A 22,162-nucleotide genomic window follows, 5' to 3' on the forward strand; every position below is an offset into this window, starting at 1 on the left:
TCTTCGCGGTTAACGAAGGTGAATTTTCGCTTTTCACTTTGTTGCGAAAATAATTCATGGCAGCGCTTGAAGAACACATTTTGCTTCATTAGATGCGACTTTTGTTAATTAATTTCCCACTGAGATTCTATGCAATTTTCTTGCGTTGCGGAGCTTGCCAAGAATGCTAAATGCCTTCAACTTTTCCTGCTTTTTGTAGCCCAAAGAAAAGCTGAAGCGCTTAAAAGCTGGAATGTTTTTACCATCGATTTTTAACTTTCTTCTTTTTGTGTTCTTCGGAAACTTATACCCGCTTATGTCTACTGACTGTTTTGCGCTTCATTTCGCTCATCGTGCCAGACAGTAAACCCTAGCACAGTTTTGGGCGTTCGCATTCATTCACTCACCGCCACACACCACGTGCGTACACATTGAATATTTTATGCACGAAATATGTAACGAAGCGCCGTGAAATAATGTAAAGTAAAGAAAATTTCAAGGAAAATGCTTCATTGGCTTGAGTACACATAAACACGTTCGACTCGTGTAAGCCCACAGTGTCGGCCTTGTAGCTGTCGTCACGTGGCTTGCCTAATTAGCTCAGAATTGGCGGCTTAATTTGAAATGTCAAAGCCTAGACAAAGTGATAATGTGAGATAAAAGCAATGCCATTATCTATTAATAGGTGTTTACTTCATTTTTGTTGATATTTTTGGCAATTTTTGAAAGAACGAAAGGTCTTACTTGAATGTTGAATGTTGAAAGATAAAAGCTTAAAAACGTTGCCTACCTTTGGGCGCATTTAGCCAAGTCGCGCACCCACTTAACAAAATTCGCCACAGTTTCCACTTTTTCATGCCTTTTAATGAATTTTTCAAAGCAATATTTGTTCGGCAATTGTATTGACATTGCGTTAGTTCCGCTATCGTTACAGTTAAACCACACGTGTAGTTAACTGCTCACATGTGTGCATATTACATCAGAAATTGCCACATATTTCGCCCATGTTTGCCTGTCTCTTTGATAATTGATGAGCGAACATGAAAACGTTGACCGTAAATATTTTACTGTTGGCGGCGTTTTTCGGTAACAACTACCATATACATATATGCTTATATATATATGTACATACATGCCTGTGCCTGACCCTTACCTACATGTGAGTAGCAACGGAAGTGTTGGCACCATTTCCGGCGACAAGCCATAAGTGCAGATACAACTGTAAAAATATGTACACTACGTGTAGGCTGCAGCGGCTTGTTATGTAACGAGCAGGTGCCCAACAAAATCGATTTCATGCCTCTTCATTCGTTTTAAGCGCACACAACTGAAAATGGCTGCCACGCTGTTGCTGTTTGTTGTTCCTTTGTGTATGTCTTTTTACATTTCTGTGTTTTTCAATATTCTACTTTTTTATGTTGTTCTTAGCTCGGCTGCCGCCAATCATCAGTCAAAATCTGCACTGAAATATTCATGTACCGTGTTACAAGCGAGGCAGCGGCAGCGTCCAGGGGCGGGACAGCGGCAACAGCCCAGCTGCAACTGTCGTCATCGATCTTATTGCTGTTGCGCCGCACGTCTGTGTTTGTTCTTGTTGTCGTTGTCTATTTCACGCCCGATTGCAGACGATGATTGTGGCTGTCAGTTGTAGGTACATCTGTTCGCTGACAGCTGTAATTGGACAACGTCGCAACTCAGTTTATTAATATTGATGTTCTACACGGAGGAATATGGAAAATTTGCTACGCGAATTCGGGCGGAAAATAATAAATTCAAAAAAAAAAAAATATATATATCATATTTTTTTATTAAACTGCTTGCTTGGGCTCTTGTGGCTAGCTTGTATACGACAATTGCAGGGCTCCAAGTTGGTCGAAATGCAACTTTGTTCTTATGAAAAGCCTTTTCGCATCAAAAATAGAGACCGGATTCGAGCCAACCAACATGCCTCAATTTGTGTTGTGTATTTTACAACAAACATTTCCTTTACGCCATACAAGTAAATTTCTTGTTGAACAACTGTAAGCACGCAAATAATTCGCCAAGCAAAAATTTCTCCTCTCAAAGCATCATTCTGCGCTTCATTTGTATACAGCTCGTCATCTTCCTTACATTTTCAATTCACACCAACTTCCTTTAATTAACGTTCTCTTCTCATTAGGCACACATTTTTCCTGGTATGCCACTTGATCCCATCGATGAATCTTCCCACACACATATAACGAGTTGCTTGTCATGCGGCAACACTCGCTCATTTCGTCAAGTACGCACGTCACGTATACGCCATGTCTATCCATCAGCAGCTCCCACGAGCAGTTCAACTCGGCAAGGTGCGCACGTGGCGATTGGGCGCTAGGCGCTCCATCCGCACCGTTATTTGACCTTCGTGTGTTTCCACTTTTGTTCACCTACGACTTTCAACTAATTTGAGTGGCTTGTCGGCGTTGGTCACGGCGGCGGGTGGGTGCCGAACTTGAAAATGGCATTTCAATGCATGACTGGCAAAACACTGTAGTTACCGTTACGTGTGCGAAGCAAAACTTTAGCTTTAAGCCATCTCGGCGGCAATGCTCATGAGACGAAGGCATCACCAACTTTGTTTTTGAGTTCAAATTCTTTATTAAAATGTATTTATCCACAAACACACACACACACACACATACATACACATATGTATGCGCATTTGCATCTGCTACCTTATGCTAACTTTATTCTGTTTAGCTGTTGAGTAGACAGCATGCAGTCGCCAGTCCATTCCACGCCATCGGTCAGCAGCAGTCATTTAGCTTTTCCTAAATTTCATTCGCTTAAGTTGCTTATAGAAATTCTTTTTTTTTGTTGTTTTTGGCATTTCTAACATTTCTTGCACGAAATGGCTGTGGCTGCTGCAGAAATTTGTGCCACTTTAGTGCTGACAGCATTGAAAGCTTAGCCGGATATTTGATGATTTCCGCTTTTTAGCTTGCTTCCGCCGCCTTTCTTGACCGACCACCCCCTCCCGCACCCGGTGCGGGCACACTTGGCCCATTTTAAATATGCTGAGTTAATTTCTTTCCCGAGTTGAGCACTTACTGCCACTTGGCGGTAATGTTATGGAAGTACTATGCTCGCAAGTGTACAATTACTCACACTTACGAGGCTGCATAAAATTCTCTAAATTCTCTACTTTTCAGCTTCACTTATTTTTCATTTTTATAGCGCGCTTTGTGTTGGGGTATGAATACCAATTGCCCGAAATGCGCTCATAAAATTGAAGTTGCTTGAAATGTGGTCGATTTTGGTCCGTTTGGTTGGGTGTTCACTTGTGGTCCACATTCATCTTTACATCTTTGCTCGCCACTGCCGTACATTAGTCTGCTAAAGAACCACATAAAACGAGGTCAGCCACTTAAGCCGCAAGCGTAATCTCCTTATGAGTATTAAATAATACTTTTTCTACCGTTTGTTGAAGCTTGAAAATCATACCGAGTTTGTACAGTTATTATTCACAGAGTTGAAGGCCTGCTTTAGAGGCTTCAAAAAATCGATTTTTTTGAGTATTTTTTTTTTGGGAGGGAAAGATATAATTGATTAAAGCCAAACTTCTAGGTTTTAAATTTATATATTTAAACTTTATACGAAAATCTGCTAGACGCTCGGTCCCTATTTCCTTTCTAGCTTCGACAATATTTCGAATTCCCATCTATAGCTTTGGGGACATATTCTTAGCTATTCTCTAAAGAGATTCAAGCAAAAAGAAAAAAATCGATTTTTTGAAGCTTCTGAAGCAGAAATGTTTGAATTTCGCATTGTTTCCTGTTTTAGGGCAATCAGGTGTCCTTTGATTCGTTAGATCGCCACAACTATATTTTAAGGGGTATTCTGGTGTAGACTAAAAATAATAAAATATTTTTTATTCAAAGTTTAACGATTCATGAATATGTCTACAAGAGTACTTTTCAGAATTCAAATTTCTTTGAGGAGCTGTAGGTATTTTTCTGACCCGGTATTCAAATTAGTTCTGCGGAACTGTATTTCAAGACTCCAACAACTTCTCAGGGTCTACTATAACGATTTACCTGATTGTTTTGCAAATTCTTCTCTATTGACTTGTCTATATCCACAAATTTCAATATTTATAATTTTTCAGACACTCACCTCTTCGTGGAACATATTTTTTTTAAATTTCACCGACCGACCATCAACGCAAGCTCTAACTTTGAAACTTGGTAGGCGGGTTTCTTAGCACAAAAAAAGTATGAGTCCGTAGATGGTCGTAATCGGACCACTGCCATGCCCACAAAACGCCGTTGATCGAAAGCAATAAATCCCTAACTATTTACGCCAGAAACATTAAATTTTACCTCCGAGATGGTATGAGAGAGCTTTATAGGAGCCATTGTGAAATACCCGTCCCACCGATTTTAGTTCAAATTCTTGGTTCTTTCACTTTTCAGTTCACAAATCAGGAAATAATAAATGTGACGGGATACAACTTTGTACGAATAATAAACCAAAAATTCTCCAAATCGAATCAAGACTGTACAAGCCTCTGGGTACTGAATATGTAGACCCCAGTAGCTTAAATTCTCAGTGAAAGTGTGATAAATCTCACTTTGAAATTCTGCGAGAATCATTTCCTGACAATAGTAACTCTATATGTGCGAAAATTTGACCTAGCTCTCATATAAGTCTTGCCAGAACTTTCGAACATCCGGTTGACTTTGCTCTACATATATGATTGGTGATTATATGTGAGGTATTTTATGAAACACAGGGAACATTTTATTAGTATGTGGCTTGGTAATAGTTAAGAGCTAAAATCAGGTCGACACTACCCAAACTCTTTATATTCCATACCTGTGTAATGATTATCGTGTTTCTAACAAACCTTATGATGAATATGTCGGTCAGTGCATGAATTATATATAGAGTATTTGTATGTATCTCTAAAATTGCTTGGATTTCGATTCTCTGGTTTATTACACCTTAAAGTATTTCCCTGATTCCCGTAAGTTGCAAGAGTATAAAATGTTAGGTTGCAACCGAACTTAGCTTTTCCTTACTTGTTTTATTTTTATTTTTGTATTGGTAACAAATAACACATACAAAATAGATGGTAAAAATATTGACTGCCTTTGTTTACTACACCTAAAAAATTACCTGGCATTCATGCCTCTCGACTAGAATACCGCCATAACCTCATATGATCTCATAGTGTGCTTGTCGCTGAGTGTTTTCAGGCCTCAACAAAGTGCAAGCAGTCAAGAGTGACGGAATTAATAATTCGAAATTTTACCGAACTTTAAAAATTTTGGAAAATTATTATAAATAAAAATATCTCGTTTTATTTCCCAGCTTAAACTGTAGTAACTACGTAACAAAAAACAATAATAACAACTATATGAACTTAAGTGAAATAACAAGCAATTGTGGTACTTTTAGAAAATAAAAAAATTATATTAAAAATTAAAAATTTGTTGGGCGGCCGGAAGGTTAACAAGAACGCTCATTTTAAAAGCTTCGAAAACGCGCACGCTCGCTAAGGCTCAACTCTACACGCTGGCGTGGTAGAGTGCACCGCGACGTGCATGCAACCGGAAAGCAAATTTTATTAGCGATTAAACAACAAAAGCAAAAGCAAAAAAAAAGTAAAAAACAAAAATAATTTTCAAATCCCACAAACCCAAATGTTAAGTGTCCGTTAACTGTATAAGTGTTGTTAATTAAATAAATATATTATATATACATGCATACATATATACAAATAAATCTTGTTAAAGCTGTTAGAAATAAAATATATACACATACATATATTAAAGAAAGTCACAATTAATCAAAACAAAAACGAGGAGGAAAACCAAAAGGCAACCGTTAAGCAGGTATCGACGTGCAACAGAGCAACAAACGCAACGCTTCCAGATCAAATATCTCTTAAGCAAGTAGGCAAAGTTACTATTTTTCAACACACAGCATTTTAAGCAACTTACGACGTAAGGACACAATTTAGCAAAAGCAACAACAACAACTAAACGGATATTTTTGTGAATTTTACGCCCCCAGCGAAGGCTGAGTGATTGAAGATTTTTAAATAGCAGACACTAAAATAAGCAAAAACAAGAAGAAAAGAAAAATTTTAAAAAGCAATTTGTGTGCGAGACATTGCGAAACCAGAACACTTTTAAGCAACCACCTTGCAACACCCCAGCACAGACCGACACATACACTAAATGTTGCACTACAACATCGGCGAACAATACCCTCAACTATTGGCGACACAGCAACGTAAACGTTTCCAACAGACGCGATCACGGCACCTGCAACCGGACGACACGGCGCTGTTGCTACAGCAGCAGCCGCCAGCACAGCAACCCGAGCAGCAGCAGCCGCAACAGAAGAAACCTGTGCGCATATTTCGCGTACACTACCTACGCATCAACTCCAAGGACGGCTGCGGCGGCCTCAGTAAAAGCAGCAGCCTCACCAACCTCTCTACCAGCGCTGGCGCGTCGAGTTGTAATGGCATCGGCGCCATAAATGCAGCAACAAACAAAATGAAGACGATTGCACCGAATATACGACGACGTCGCCGCTGCGACAAGCATCACCTCGAGTTGGCCGCCACCGCAGCGGCCGCCGCTACAGCTAACTCAGCCACGCCGGGGCTTGCACATGGCGCTTCCATCAGCATGCCCGCCTCGGTGTGCTCTTCGGCCACCGCCTCGACGGCCACATCACCCATCGAGGACATTGCGTTGCCGGCGCCGCCTATAACGCCGCCACCGGCATTCCTGTCGGCCGGCTATAAGCGTTCGTGCGCCGGTGCCAGCAGTAAGGCGGCCACAGGCCCAGCAGCAGGCGCAAAACTAAGCGTAAAGACAGCAACTACAGCCAACCAGGCAAGTCAAGTCAAGCTGGGCGGAGCAGCGGGTGGTGCAACAGCAGTGAAGCCGTCTGGACTGAAGCCGTCGCCCGGCGGCAAGGTGCTTGGCATGCGGCGTATGCTAGGTGAGTTTGGTTAGCGGGTGCGCCGCGTGCGTTAAAGGGATAACGGTGGTGATTACAGTTTGCTTTAAAGTAGCAAAAGCATGGGTTTCACGGCTTAAAAAAAATATATTTTTTTTTATTGAATTTATTATTTTTTATAAGATCTTTGGCATATTGTCGTAGATTCTCATTAATAATACTTATTGAGAGAGAAGCTTTTTACATAAAATTTATAATTATATTTTGCCAAAATCTTAACGCATTAGGCATATTCATCAACATCTCTTATTTCACTTAGCTCACTATTATTCCGCTCTAGTGCCATGTATTCGATTTTCCGAACGAATAACTCAATTTGTTGGCTGCGTCACTAATTCGATATTCCACTTATTTACACCCAAACATGGCTAACAAATGTGATTCCAGCCAAATCAAAGGCATTGTCGCCACACCATTGTCCATTGCCCGCAATTACAACAACAATGCTACTAAATCACACAATTCCTTTCTTGGAAGCTCAGAACATCAGCAATAATCCCGACGAACAGTTGACTAAATTGAAATTGGGAGCTGTCTATCTGCCACTGAACAAACACAAATATTTACACATACACTCACATGCATGTGTGTATATGAATATTTGAGCAAATACAATTATTAGTTGGGAATATAAGGCAAACGCCCACGAGATAAGCAAATATAATCAAGCATTCGCAGTTATTGTGATATCAAGTCAACTAGAGGTATGTGTGTGTGTGTGTGTGTGTGCGTGTAATAATTGCTTCAGATTTGATTGATACAAAACTTGGCGCGCCGCAGGCAACCTCCGTTATGCTTGAGACCCATTGAACGCATCATTAGATTTTGTACCCCACGGTGGGCAAAAAATAGTAAGACTTCTTTATTTAAGGTTTGCGATAAGTTGATATGATTGTCAGTGACATCTGTGCTAAATGTCTCATCAAAATAATCATTAGTGTTTAGTATACGCATGACTTTCTGAAGTACGTAAAGAGGATTCGGTGTTTTTTACGATAAGTGTAATAACTCAACAAAGAAGTTCCGTTAAATTTTATATGCGGAATCACATTTCTAAAGCCGAAATGTTCAGAAAGTTGGAAAAGGTCTTCGGTAATAATTGTTTGTAGCTAGTAAGTGTTTCTGATTCGTACAACTTATTCAAAGAGGGTCGATAACGCATCGAGGACGACGAACCACATCCAGGACGGCCATAACAGCAACTGATGATCAACACGTCAATAAAATAGAGAAATTTGTGCTTGAGCATCGACGATTAAGTCAGAGATCTTACTGGCATTGCTGGAAAATCGAAAGGATCAGTGAAAACCATTTTGAGAGATCAAATGGGCATCAGAAAAGTGAAAGCACGATTGGTTCAATAATCACGAAATTTTTTCGAAAAACAGCGTCGCATTAACATCTGTGAAACAATGCTTTCCGTCTACCAGAATGTCATGAAACGTATCATTACTGGCTATTAGTCTTGGATCTATGCTTAAGACGCGGAAACAGATGATCAATCCGCCGAATATCTTGGCAAAGGTGAACCGAAGCCGAAACCACGCCCAAGCAGGTCAAAAATCGAGGTTACGTTGACAGTTTAATTCGAATATCGAGATGTGGTACACTCCTTATCCCCTCCGACCGGCCAAACTGTCAAAAAATAATACTATTTGAGTGTTATGCGTCGAAGCTTTTTGTAAAACGAAGTCCGAATTGCGGTGTAAAGAGTGTCACTAGCATTCTCTGACATTCAACTAAAATCATCAAATCGCACTTAAAATAACTTGCGATTATTATTTTTCCATCGTAGGATTCTACCTTCTCCTCTCAACTTAATTCAACAAAGCATGTATGGGTGTGTGTGTGCGTCTGTAAATATTTCACTTTGAAATGCCTTTTAAATTTCCTCCACAATCTGTTTGACGATAGCTACTCAGTGGAATGCCTGTGGTGAGCACAGAAAAATGCGAAGAAAGTAAGCAATAGAGCCGCAAGAGAGCGCAAAGGCGGTGCGAATATGAGCTCCTCGATGTCACGCCAAGCAAGCAAAGTGCAGTGCTGTGTCTGTATACGTGTATGTATGTGTGTGTCAAAGCAGTCTAGCAAATATTTGTTTGCACAATTGGCAACTGCTTCCCTTTCGATTTCCAATATAGCAGCTATGTGCTCACACACACGCACACACTCATGTCTACACAGAGAAAGAGCAAGCCACTGACAAAGCTCTAACACGTTCGAAAGGATATCCACGAGCTTGCTGTTTGCTTTCCGTCTTTAAAAAGCGGTTGCACAACTCGTCGATATTGGTCTTTAATATGCATTATCCATATTTGTACGTGTATTTGTTTGTGTGTTCCATAAATTTGCTGCGAGCACAAACACAGAAGTCAAATCCTTTGGCTGATTTGGTGGCTCAAAGCGAATCCCACATAAGAACCTAAGAAGACCAGCTCTACAGCAGATCCGCGTATTACCTCCGACCATCATACACACACACATGCATACATGCTGCGTGCAACTTATTATTGCCAGTATATTTTCATATTTCTCTGCTAAGACTTTGATATTGCCATTTTTGTGCCGCTGAGATGTTTTGCTTTCATTCTGCACATTCTTCGCCTCACATACGGCTATTTGTGTGTAAGTGGCATGTGTGCGGAGTGCACATATGAACCTCGGTGGTATGTGTCTGCATGTGTTTGTATACATACATATTTGCTATGCTCATATTTCGTTTGGAAATTGCGAATTTCATTGATATGTATGAGCCAATTCCGGTTCCATGTCGTTTTTTTTTTTTGTTTTTGGTTTTTTTTTTGCGGTTGCCTTTCTCCTTTGCAGTTTCGCACCTACGGGAAGGACATGAGCATGTAAAAACTGTTTGCGTGCGCTCGCAGTGATGCATGTGGCACGTGGCAAGCTGCTCCTCGCTTCGGTGCATATGCGTGTGCAAATGTATGCCCCTGTGTGTGTGTGTGTAGTTATGGAAATTTTGATTGGAAATATGCAAATATGCTAAAGTTTCTTAAATGGAACTTGACACTTTTATTTAAATGCCATTATACTTTGCTCTCGCTGGCCACGAGCGCGTTCAACGTTGCAAAATGCTGTAGAAGGGTGAAGAGTGACCCCCCGAGATTGTAATTACTTGTGTGCTTTATTAACATACTAGAAAATAGTTGAGGGTACGTAGAGTAGTAACAAAAACAAAAAAGCATTAGCAGCAAAAAAACACTGTACATGTGTTAACGGTACAATTACTTTGTCGTCTTTGTTGGGGAAAATGATTTTGGTTGGATCACTCCTTATAGACTACACAATGCCATGAGTTCCAACATGTTTTACATCGTAACACCACTTATCATAACTTGACAGTCCAATATAATAAAAATCAGTCATATTGGGACAAAATTTGAGTTTTGGTTATAAACTGGTTATATATTGGTTATAAATTGGTTATATATTGGTTATATATTAGTTATATATTGGGTATAAATTGGTTATATATTGGTTATATATTGGTTATATATTAGTTATATATTATTTATATATTGGTTATATATTGGTTATATATTGGTTATACATTGGTTATATATTGGTTATGTCTGACAGCGGCAGCTGAAAATATTATGCTCCATGTATGCAGTGAATCGTAAGCTATAAAAAACTCAATTTCGATTTTCTTGATGATACGTGGTTTTGCATTTCCGGTGACGATATAAAAATATTAATATTTCTGTATATTCTGAAATATCCCCCAAAACCAACATAACTATAAAGGCTAGAAATCACACCTTTGGTAACTGAGTCACTTTTTGTTCTTAACTGGATCTCTAATCCTCTTCCCTCTACAATTTACTCTCTCATATAAATTAAGCAACAATTTTCAATTTTTTCCGCTACTATCCGAGTTCGCCAGGGTTAGACAATATTGACTTTTGGTAAAAATTCATGAATACTCAAATTAATGAAATCTCAAAAAAGAAATCATCTCCACTCCACACTTCCCTCGTTGAGTCACACGTTGACCACACTTCCCCACACTTTCCCACACCATTCCGGTAATGACCGCTTTATGTATTCACGTAATCAGTTAAGCAGCTTTGCTGCATTTTCGCATTATTGCCAGCCACTTTTAGCCGTCTGCTCGTCGTGGCGTGTGTGGCCGTTACGAGGGTATTTGTTCGAATATTTGTTATTATTGTTGCCGTTGCTGCAGCCGCTTCTGCTGTTGAGCGCTGCTAAATTGAGTTACTTGTGGCTGGCCATTCGTTATGCCAACGGTTCCTTAATGGTGTGCAGTTGTCACTTGTTGTTTGTGTTGTTGGCGTGCTTTCTGCGCTCCCTCCTTGCGGATTTCTCGCTCTAGCTGATGAATTTCATGGCAGCCACACGCAAATTAATGCAATTTATTTCAACAAGTTTCAGCTTTGCTTGGCAGTGACAGTGACAGGTGGCGCGCGCAGCTTGAAGCCCGAAGCTCGAAGCTTGGCACGTGGCAGTTCCTCGCGTGTATGAGTTTATGTTTGTGTTCGGATGGGCCTTCTTGTATAAATTTGTTGCAAGCATTTGTGCAACACTGTAAACTATGCATCTACATTTACTAACATGCATATGTATGTGTATGTATGTATATGTGTGTGTAGCCGTTGCCATGAAGCCTGCACGCATGTTTAGCTTTCGAGCCAGCCATCTCCCTGGTTGCCGTGAATGACATTGTTTCGATTTCGATCAATACACCGTTTGCTGCTCTTGTTCTCTCTCTCCTCCCGTGTACCATACCTGAGGCTAGCAGGTAAACTCCACTGCTTAGCTTGCCATTCCAGGCGCTTCTATTGTGTTGTTCTCTATTATTGCCACTGTTGTTATTGTTCCCCCGAATTTCGAAACATGTTTCGTATTTTCTTTTTGTTTTTCATTTTTGCATTTGCCCTCAGCTTTGTTTTCCCGATTTGGCGCTTAGCTATCGCTCAACAGCATGTTTACTTTCCGGTTGGATTTGCATATTTCTGCTAAATCTGCGCACTCGGTCCCGCTGTATGCTTTTCGGGGAACTGAAGCGGGTCACTGGTGTTCACAACGCGTTTGTGTGCGTGTATTTCTAATAACCAGGCATTATTGCTGCAACTTTTTGTGTAGGGACTCTAAAGCTTTACTTTTGAAAATTGTAACGCGAAATTTTCTGTTTGTGAGTAAATTTATACTGATTTCTCTTGGATAAAAAACGGGTTACTGAATTATATACGAGATTAATCATATTTTTATTTAACGAAAATTCGTTTTGTTGCAAGAAGAAACAAATTTTATTAAGTTTTTTTTCTAGCTCGTCATTGGATCGCGAGTAATCCCTCAAAATTTCCAACGAATTAGTTATCTTTGACAATCCAGTGATTTAGGTAGTCAGGATTACCTACTACCTTCCGTTTGAATTTTCTAAAAATATTGCTTTGATTTTTACTCGAAAACTTCGCTAATTCTCGGACTGTAATAAAATATACTAACGTATTCCTACACGAAGTTAACCTCTTCAATAAATATTGTTTTAGGTAACCAAATTAGTAACCAATAAAATCGTTGCCTACATTTCGGCGCAGTGATAAAAAGTTACGCACAATCAATTACGCACTTATTAAATATTAAACCGAAATGTATTGAAGAAAACTGTAAAGACAATGAGAAATGGTATACATTTTTTTCAAAATAATATAGAGATAACTTATTCCTTTCGAAGAACCTCAGTGGGCTCATTATAAAAGCCCTCTCAAATTTCATCAACTTCGATAATAATCCAAAAGGAAAATTTCTCAAAAACCTTTTTCATTTCACCCCAACTTTCCTGTATGGGGCCTCGGCTGCAATTCAAGAATGCAGCACTGCCATTCTTCGCTCAGCTTTTTTCGCATTCGCCTTGAACTAATTTCGAGTGCTTCAAGTGGTCGTCAGGCGTTGAAGCAGTTTTGGTGTCAAATAGGGAAGTTAAATAATGCGGGCAAATTCCAATGAGCGAGTGGCAGTGTGTATATGTGTGCGTGTGTGTGTGAAAAAATCAGAGTAGTTTTCTACTCGGCAAATATTAGCCTTCTAACTTTAATGAGCTAATGGCGTGTGGAAGTAAGCGTCACACAGACTTATACGAGTCTCTCAAACACCCACGCATATGAGTGCATGATGTGAACCAACCCAGTAAGATATTTGCGATGAGTTGACAATTGACACTCATTTGGAAGAGTGAATTTTAACCAGGAAACCAGCAAAGCAAGTGCACTGTATGGGAAGGCTGACAAAGCCTCGCCTAATCGCTTTCGTTAAATTTAGACAAAGATTCGGTAAAAAGTGTTGCAGCACTAACACTGTCAACAGGCGGCTCTAAATAAAGTGGCGTTTTCATCCAAAGCGATGAAGCGCGCCAACACGCAGCACAGTGTGGCATTTAAGTGAGTGTTCATTTCTCTGCGGGGTGTGTGTAAAGCACTTTGCAGCTGCCAAAATTTTCACAAAAACCGAATTATGCAGAATCACGTGAATTGAGTGCGCGCAAAGTGGCAATTGCGGTAAAAGGGCTCATGCACACACCGACAAACCAAGGCAAACGGGTATAATATACCCTCTGACGCCTTCAGCCTTCCGCTTGTCTCGCACTGCGCTCGCAAATACACTTGTGTGCTCCTCTAAGCGGCGTAAAATTTTGAGGATTTTGCATTTGTCGCCTAAGCGACGTAAATCAGCGCGCATAATACCAAGGAGTGGTCCTTAGCAGACAAGTATCTACATACATACGCGCTATACATATGTACATGTGTGCCAGCGGGCATATAACAAATGTGTCGTGATATGTGTGTGTGAGCATTTGGAGGCCTTTTGCGCACATTGTGTCTAACTTTTGTTTGATAAATGCCGCTCATCATTGTCAGGACGCGTTAAAATATGAGCCACTTGAAAATTACATAAGAAACTCATGCATATGATTCTTAAAATATGTTATGAATAAAGGCAGCGAGTGTGTAGGGTAAAGAATGACAATGCGAAACAGCATTTGATTGATGGCTGGTTTTAAATATTTTCTGTTTTCACATTCGTTTATCTTTGTCATACTGCCTGCCTTTCCAGCTGGCTGGCTGGGACTGCAGCTTCATAGCAATCCGACAAGAGTGCGAGTGACTGAGTTAATGACTAACTTATCGTGCTGTCTTATTATTAACGGTTTACCGTTTAGTTACTCTTCAGTGTCGAACCTCGCATTTATCTGCTTTAACCTTTTTTTTACCTTTATCTTATCTATTTTCTCTTCTTCTTATTGTAAATTATTATATTTGGCTAATTGAGAATTACTGTTTTTGTTGTAAATATTACTAAATACATATCTTCAATTTTGAAAATAATTTTGTATAATTTTTTCTCTCCTTTCAGGTAAGTGATACGAACCATTTTGCAAATTCCGAAGTTTGAAAAAACGAACTGTTTTAATTTGGGTAAGTTTCCATTGAATCGGAGCGCACCTTAAACGAGCTATAGTTGGTTCCGTTCGCATGACAGTCGATGTGGAACCCAACTTTTATCCGGCCAAGGACTGCCAACTTGGCAGAATTCTGCCGCTACAACAACAACGAAAACAACCAATAGTTATTTCATTGATTTAGAAATTTGAGGGGATATATGAGTTTCCTTGGGTAAAAAAACAGACTTTTCAACAATTTTTTTCTCATATAAAAACCAAAATATTTTATCAGATTTTTTTATTGTTACAAACACACACTATTAGCAAAGAGATGCTGAAAATTTTGGAAAAAATTATTTTAAACTCGGCTATTGCGACGCCATGACCGGTGCCTCCTCGGAAAAAAGATGCGCCCGCGTTGGCGGGATAACTTCTTACAAGATCTTCTAAAGCGAAAAAATACGTGTTTCAGTTAAAACTTTTACTTTGGATGAAGGAAAAAACTGAAAATTGGATTTTTGGCAGACATTTAAAGAAAAAATTCAAATTTCATTGAAAATTTCCCGACATATTTTTCCAAATAATTTACTTTTTTTCTAAAATTCTACTTCAACTGGTAAGAAAATATGAAAAAAATATTTTTTTTACTAAACCAGCTAATAATTACTAAAATTCTTCATTTTGTTTAATTTTCGGCAGCGACTTTTCGGTTTCCCTGCAGTGTAGCCAAATCAAATTCCTACCAGCAAATATTTTCGCTTTTATTTGTGCTCGCAGCGAACTCTACCGACACTTCAACAACTGCGAGTCCGGCTCGTGCCACTCAATGAAAAATTTATTTGCAAAGTTCGCCAACTTTTAGAGTCTTCCGAACTTTCACTTGCGACATGGCAACCCAAAAGTGTTTGTTTGTGTGTTTATGCGTGTAGCATTGTGTGTATGTGTGTGGCTAGTTTATTTACTGATTTGTACCATTTCCTTCGATTTGTAATCAAAACAGTTAGCCAGGCGTACGCAGTGGTTCGAGTATCGTTTTAGCGTATCTTCACAATTCTTGTTTATGAACTTGGCCACCAACTCCAACCATTTACCGTTATAACAAGTGAGTGTTTTATTGTAAACATAATGTCTAATTTATTTCTGCAATAAAACAGACATAACCTCAAAGTTTTTCAACTTAACCAAGTTGCATGTGTGTGGGTGGGTCTTGTTGAAGTGTGCTTACTTTTACACAAACTTACATTTCTTATGAGTAAATAATTTATAAATAAATATTATGGGTGATAAAAAATCATAGCTGGAGCCATTGTTTTGATTACCGTTATTTGTTTTTATTGTTGTTGTTTTTAATGCAGGAAAGCGTGAATAAGAAATAAATAAAGTGCCACTCAAATGTGTTATTATCACTTGAGTTATAATGTAAGTAAAGGGTGATCCATTTCGAGGTTCACTATTTTTTTTTAGAAAAAACACAGACACATCTAATTTAATGAGGAATGTTTAGAAAGAAAGAAAGAACATTCTTTGGCATTTATTTTTTGAAGATTATCTCTATGAAATGTTGGCCGCGGCTACGTCTAAGATGGTTTATCCGTTGAGTCCAAATTTCGATGACTTGTTCAAGCATTTCGACTGGTAACTGGCGAATGACCAGCGTGATCTTTTGCAAACTCCAAGACCTTGATCGAAACGGGATTGTCCTCATAGACTTTAGACTTTACATATCGCACAGGAAAAAGGATAACGGTGTGACTTCACACGATCTTGGTTTCCAATCGACCGGTCCAAGACGTGAAATTATCTGCTCATCGAAGTGTTCTGCCAATAAAACCATTGGTTGGGGAAAGTGGTGTATTCTTGTTGGAACCAAATGTTACCGAAATTATGGGCTTCAACTTCAGGCATCAAATAGTCGGTTATCATAGCTTGAGAACGGTCGCCATTGACGGTTTTGTTCTCACCGGTAGAATTTTTTAAGAAATATGGGCCGATGGAATCATCACAAACCCTACCAAACCGTTAGTTTTTCTGTATGAAATGGCAACTCTTGAATCTCTTCAGATTTCTATTCTCCAAAATGCGGCAAGTTTGCTTCTTTACCTACCCATTGAACCGGAAATGGGCCTCATCACTGAACAATGTTTGGCTCGAAACCGTCGGATCTCCTTGGAACTTGTTAAGAGCCCATAGAGCGATGTGATGTCGCTTGGGAAGTTCGGCCAGCTTTAGTTCCTGCACAAGCTGTATTTTTTATGCTTTCAATTTAAGATCTCGACGTAAAAGCCACCAATTCGTTCCATATGTCAGTCCGAATTGCTGGGAACGGCGCCAAATCGACTATCTACGGTCTTCATGTACACTCTCAGCTACGGCTGCTATATTTTTTTCACGACGTGCTGGACGTGGTCTATTCGGTCGACTGTTATCCAAAAATGGATGCTGGGTCCCAAGATGGGTGATGATGATTCAAAAATGATTTCAAGGAATCAGTTTGCCACTTTATCCATCTTCCTAGTTCGGTTTTACTTTATAGTTTGATATCAAGAAAGGGAAACATGCTTATGCCTATGTCAAAGTAATGTTACATGCGGTCACCATTTCTGACTAAGAAATAAACATAACCGTTAAGCCAACACTTTGCAGCTTTCTTTATACTTATTTATGTGGACGGTGGTTTTATGGCCGTTTTATGTGGCATTACAGAGGAATTTAATTAACCGCCATCACTCGCCGGCCACAAGTCACAAATAAATAAGCACATGGCGGTAATAAAACTCACACACACTCACACACGCGCTTATTTGTATGTGTGGCTGTGTGTATAATCCTCGCCAAGCTTCACAGGCTATTAATCGAAAAATATGCGGGTGTATGTCAATGAAGCAGTGCTCGTGTGCGCGTGTGTCTGTTTGGCGATTTTGGTCAGCATTTTTCTAAAGAGTCACGCTTCTGCAAACCGCTCCCGCCCCCAGCGACGCAAACAGCTACAAGCAGTTGCAAACAGTTACAATGATTCGCATTTTATGAGCTTGCCTGCATGTGGTTGTGTGTGTGCGCGTGTGTGTTTTATGAAATAGATTGATGATCTTACATCTGCGATTCGTCATGGCTTCTTCGTTCATTTTTGCAAGCAAAACTTTTATTTCTTTGTTGGCTGAGCTTTGATGCGAACGAGCACAAAGTGGAGAAAAGTGCAAATAATGGCAGAGCGAAGCGTAATTCGCGATAAAGAATTGTGGTTTGAAGATACTCTGGATTTCACTGAAGATTTCTTTTGGAAAAAAGATTAATTGATTAAAAATGAGAATCAATAAAGCGATAAACGTAAATATTAATATCTAAGAAAAATATGAAAATAATTTCAAAAAAAGTGAAATATAACTAAACGGAAAGTCCAGTTACGTGACCATAAAGAGAGATACTTACTTCGAGTTTGGCAATGGAGGTTGATCAACATGTAGATATCCTTAGATAACAAAAGTAATAAAGTTGATTTTTTTTTTTTTATTCTGTGGAGATACTTTTCGAATTATCCCTGACCAGATAACAGCTGCGTTGTGTAAAAGGCGACTTATCCGCATTTACGTTTTATCCATAACTTTGGTCCTTTATTAATCTGGCCGTCCATATGCCGCGTCTATCACTCTCACATCTTCGTTGCGATGTTTGTATCGTGTCTTTCTTTAGCTCCCATAGATTTTTCCTTTCGTATGCCAGAAGGTGCCCCAATTGCATTACCGCTTATAGCTAATATTGCATCGCCTGACACTGTTCGGTAGGCTGATGCAACTCTGAGGGCCGCGGTGTTGTGTGCTCTGGCCACTACCTTACACCGGTCTTTCTGTTTAAGCATATCTGTCCAGATCTCAGCTCTGTATAATAGGACGCTGATTGTCGTCGACATTAGCAGCCTTCACTTTCCTTGGCTGGAGCCCTCTGTGGCCATTAATCTACTAAGTTGGGAGGTTATTTTTCGCTGACTTTCCTGCGGCGGGTTGGATTTGTACCCAAAAGGTTAGTTTGGAGTCCAGTCTTACACCTAGGTAGTTTACTGTTTTTTGTGTCCTAAGAATATGCGTAGTCGTTAGCATATTTAGATCGAGAGGTATGTGCCTATTTGTTAGTAGTAGTTTCTCTGTTTTTTCCGTAGCGAGTCTGAGTTGAGCCATGCTTGCGTCCGTATCATGGCCTGATTAAGCTTTCTTTACGCTTCTTCTGTTTCTCTGAGGTAGTCGCGGATTTTAAAGCTTTTTTTCGAGAGCGTTGATCATATTCACCCACCAAGCGCTGTTGAAGGCGTTTCGGACTTCTAAAGTCGTCACCAACACTTTTGTAATTATGCCATCTACGCTGTGCGGCTTCTTCACGTTCAAAGACGCATTTTACAGCTCTTAGAGTTGATCTGCCGGGTCTAAAGGCGTGTTGTCTAGGGGAAAATGCTCCTGCTTCGTTGGTAGCCGCCTCGAGTCTGTGTTTAAATAGCCCCTTATAGAGCTTTCCCGCTGTGTCAAGCATGCATAGTGGACAGTGTGATGATGACAAGTTGGGATCTCCTTTTTCCTTACTGATTAGCACCAGCCGTTGCTTTTTCCGGGGTTATGGGAATATTCCGGTTTCGAGACAGGCCCTGTAGATATTCAATAGTACTGCCAGTCGGTCTGCAGCTATTATTTTCAGGGTTTCTGTTGTAATGCCGTCCGGACCGGGAGCTTGCCAGTAGCTCGTTGCAGCTCTTCGTGGGAAAACCTGCGAGATTTACAGAAATCTGAGATTTTGTTCTGGATAAATAGTTCTGATCCCCTTTGGCAACTGTTAAAGTTATGTTGATGAGAATGGGTGATATATTTAGGGAGCCGGTGGAGTCTTAAGGGCTTATTCTCGTCTAGAGATATGAATTTCAGCTCATTTTTGAAGTGTCGTAAAATAGGCAATTCATATTTTTGTGATCCATTTTCTCGTTAGTTATTTATTAATACTACAAGAATACGGTCAAAATTAAAAACAAAAAACGAAAGTCTTCAATATCTCAAAAAATTGGCTACCCCTGCCATACTAACGACTTAAACCCGTTTATTAATCTAGAATAATGACTTAGCCGATGGTATTTCGGAAAAATTGCTTTTCACGAAACGGCGACTGCCTGAAAAAAATCCTGACGACTTTTTTTGAATTGACCTAAGTTTGGGGTATGGATAGTTCCAGTTATAAAAAAGTAGATAAAGAAGACTCTCTAAAAAAGTTCCAATAGGATCTGAAAAATCATGGTTATGGTTTTAAAAAAGACAGTTTCGAGTACGACTGCAACGACATCTATTGACAAAATACGAAAAGACTTTTTCGACTACCCAATAAACATCACTTAATTTTGTGCAACCGAAAAAGTTAAAAATTTATTATTTGCAAGCGTGTTAAATTGTTTTTGCAGGCGTTAAAGTAAATACCGTTAATTGGCCTAGTTTTTATTGCGCGTTGCATTTGAGGAATCATCAAAATAAATGCATTTTTAAAACGGTAAATAATTCACGTTACCGCAGTAATTGGCCAAACGGTTTTGTATGTGTTACAAAGAAACATTATTTGCATAACAACAACAGCAAGAAACCCTCTAAATATGTCGCGTGCAACGCGCCCGCATGTGTGTGTGCGTGTGCATGTGTGTGTGATGCAGAATATTTTATGCAACATGAAATTCATTTTAATATTGCACACGAGCGCGCTTGGTATCTGCTGCACTGCGCCGCCCTGCACCCGGGACCCGCACTGCAACTGAAGGACACACATAAATTCGGGCGCAGCGAGGGCGCTTTGCTGGCAATAAAATCATGGAATTGAATAGTCGTTGTTCGCTAACGGCAAACTGCCTGTCAAACACGTGTGGCCAACAACAACAACAACAAAAACAATGCAGAAACAGTGTGGGTGTGTTGGTGTGTGTGTGGAAAAATTAAGCTTCACTTTTCAAAAGTTCAAAATCAAATGTAGATCCGAGCTTTTGTTGCGGGAGTGGAATAATAGAACCGCAAAAACGGTATCGCAAGTAAAAACCCGGGAATTGACTCAAAAAATATTGAGTTGCTCGTGTGTGCGTGCGCGCCATTGTTCGGATTTGTATGTATGTATGTATGTTTGGGTGTGTGCTTTTACACCTTCACTCGCATAAACGCAAGCTGCCCTGTAGGAAAGCAGCGCCTTACTCACACGCGTCATGTCTTCGGAGAACTATCCTCTTCGCAGTTAATTCATGTTTCGTGAATGCTCGCTGCCTTGTGAGCTGCTGCAATGACTACCAAAATTATGCAAATCTACCGTTATAAATATTATAGAATTGTTGATCGCCTGATTTCGTATTGTCGCAATTTCCTTCAGGTCAATTGAAATTTTTTCTTCACATTTCGGTGAAAATATATATATGTTTTTCGTTTTCCACTGAAGTTCCGTATATTTTCAGCGCTTACCGCTGAAAAGCTTTGTTTGCTGTTGGCATTCAGCACGACAAAGTAGTTGGTAAGTGCCTTATGTAACGAGAACAATTCGGTTTTTGCTGCGCTGTGGCGTATTGTCAAAGTTTCGGCGAAGAGCAAAAAATCAGAGCATGTGGCCATTGTATTGCATTAAAACTGACGCCAGAGAGATCTCTTGTAATGCATGGAGTGCCGTTATTGTGTGCGTGCTTTGTTGTTGCGCCTGAAAGTTTGCGATAGTGCTTTTTTTCAGAGACCGACCAGCAACTTTGGCGCTGTGCGGAGAGCTCTGCACACAGTGCCGCTTAAAGTGATGACAGCTCTGTTTAAACTAGCGCTGATGACAAGGGCGTGACCAACAAAAAAAAATTATATACTCGTACACGCGCTTATATATTGACATACGGTGTAGGGATGCCACTATTTGTTGTTTATTTTTGCATTTTAGTCTCATGCGAAAAAAATATGAGAAGCAGCATGGTTAATGAATGATAAGACTGGATAAAATTGGTTAAGTCTACACTAAACTTCAATCTTACACGCTTCTTCGCAAGGTGGCGCCAATTGGAGATTACAAGCGAAGTCAGGCCCTGCTCCACCTGGTCCCTCCAACGTTTTTGTTCGTCGAGTGAGGACTTCATCCAAAGGGGGTCTCTCATCCGAGGCTGTTGGAAACTTTTCATTGCGTGCGTTTTTCACGTGGCGGGTCCCAAACCCAACGCACAGCCCTGTGTAGGGGATGTTTCACCTTGTCACTTTAGCTCGCCTTCAAACGGATATTCTTAGGCTACCCAGAGGACACTGGGTCAAACACAAGCCTACGAATACTACAAATCCTTCAAAGAAGGTCGAGAGATCGTTGCAGACATGCCTTGTTCTGGTCGACCTGCCACTATGAAACGCGTTTTTGCTTGACTCGTCCCGATAAAACTAAATTTTTTTCAAAATGAGTACCGTAAATAGGTCTTTTTGGACATGCATGCTGGTGCGAATTCCGATCACACATTCATGGAGAGCATTATAACTGCCGAGGAGACATGGGTTTATGAGTTTGACATGCAAACAAGTCAAAAATCGTCGGAATGGAGGAAAAGAAACCGATCCGAAACCAAAAATCCTACGCCAGAGCCGCTCAAAAATTAAGGTGATGCTCATTGTTGTTTTTGGTTTAATAAGGACTACCAGCGCATCGAGCCAAGATTGGTACCGAATTTAAAGCCCAAAACGCAATGAATGCCTTCGATCAACCACCATATTCACCAGATTTGGCTCCCAGCGTTTTTTTCTTGTTCTCCAA

At 40.0% G+C, this 22,162-nt stretch overlaps 2 protein-coding genes across 18 annotated transcripts in view; both read left to right on the forward strand.

Annotated features, from left to right (window-relative positions):
* LOC105230824 (phosphatase and actin regulator 2) overlaps positions 1–22,162 on the forward strand; it is a 219,381-nt gene that overhangs the window by 123,396 nt on the left and 73,823 nt on the right. The gene's annotated exons all lie outside the window — the stretch shown is intronic.
* LOC125778630 (uncharacterized) overlaps positions 1–22,162 on the forward strand; it is a 91,060-nt gene that overhangs the window by 50,286 nt on the left and 18,612 nt on the right. The window contains exons 2-3 of one of the 3 annotated variants that reach the window (XM_049457315.1): positions 5,317–6,966; positions 14,377–14,637. The exons of 1 other annotated variant lie outside the window; for it this stretch is intronic. In XM_049457315.1, coding sequence (XP_049313272.1) covers positions 6,189–6,966; positions 14,377–14,384 — 786 coding nt within the window. In that variant the 5' untranslated portion in view covers positions 5,317–6,188 and the 3' untranslated portion in view covers positions 14,385–14,637. Of the gene's footprint in view, positions 1–5,316; positions 6,967–14,376; positions 14,638–22,162 lie in introns of those variants that run through there. One more of the 3 variants, XM_049457314.1, reaches the window with a different exon arrangement.

The sequence above is a fragment of the Bactrocera dorsalis genome, chromosome 5 (assembly GCF_023373825.1).
Source record: "Bactrocera dorsalis isolate Fly_Bdor chromosome 5, ASM2337382v1, whole genome shotgun sequence".
Taxonomy (NCBI): domain Eukaryota; kingdom Metazoa; phylum Arthropoda; class Insecta; order Diptera; family Tephritidae; genus Bactrocera; species Bactrocera dorsalis.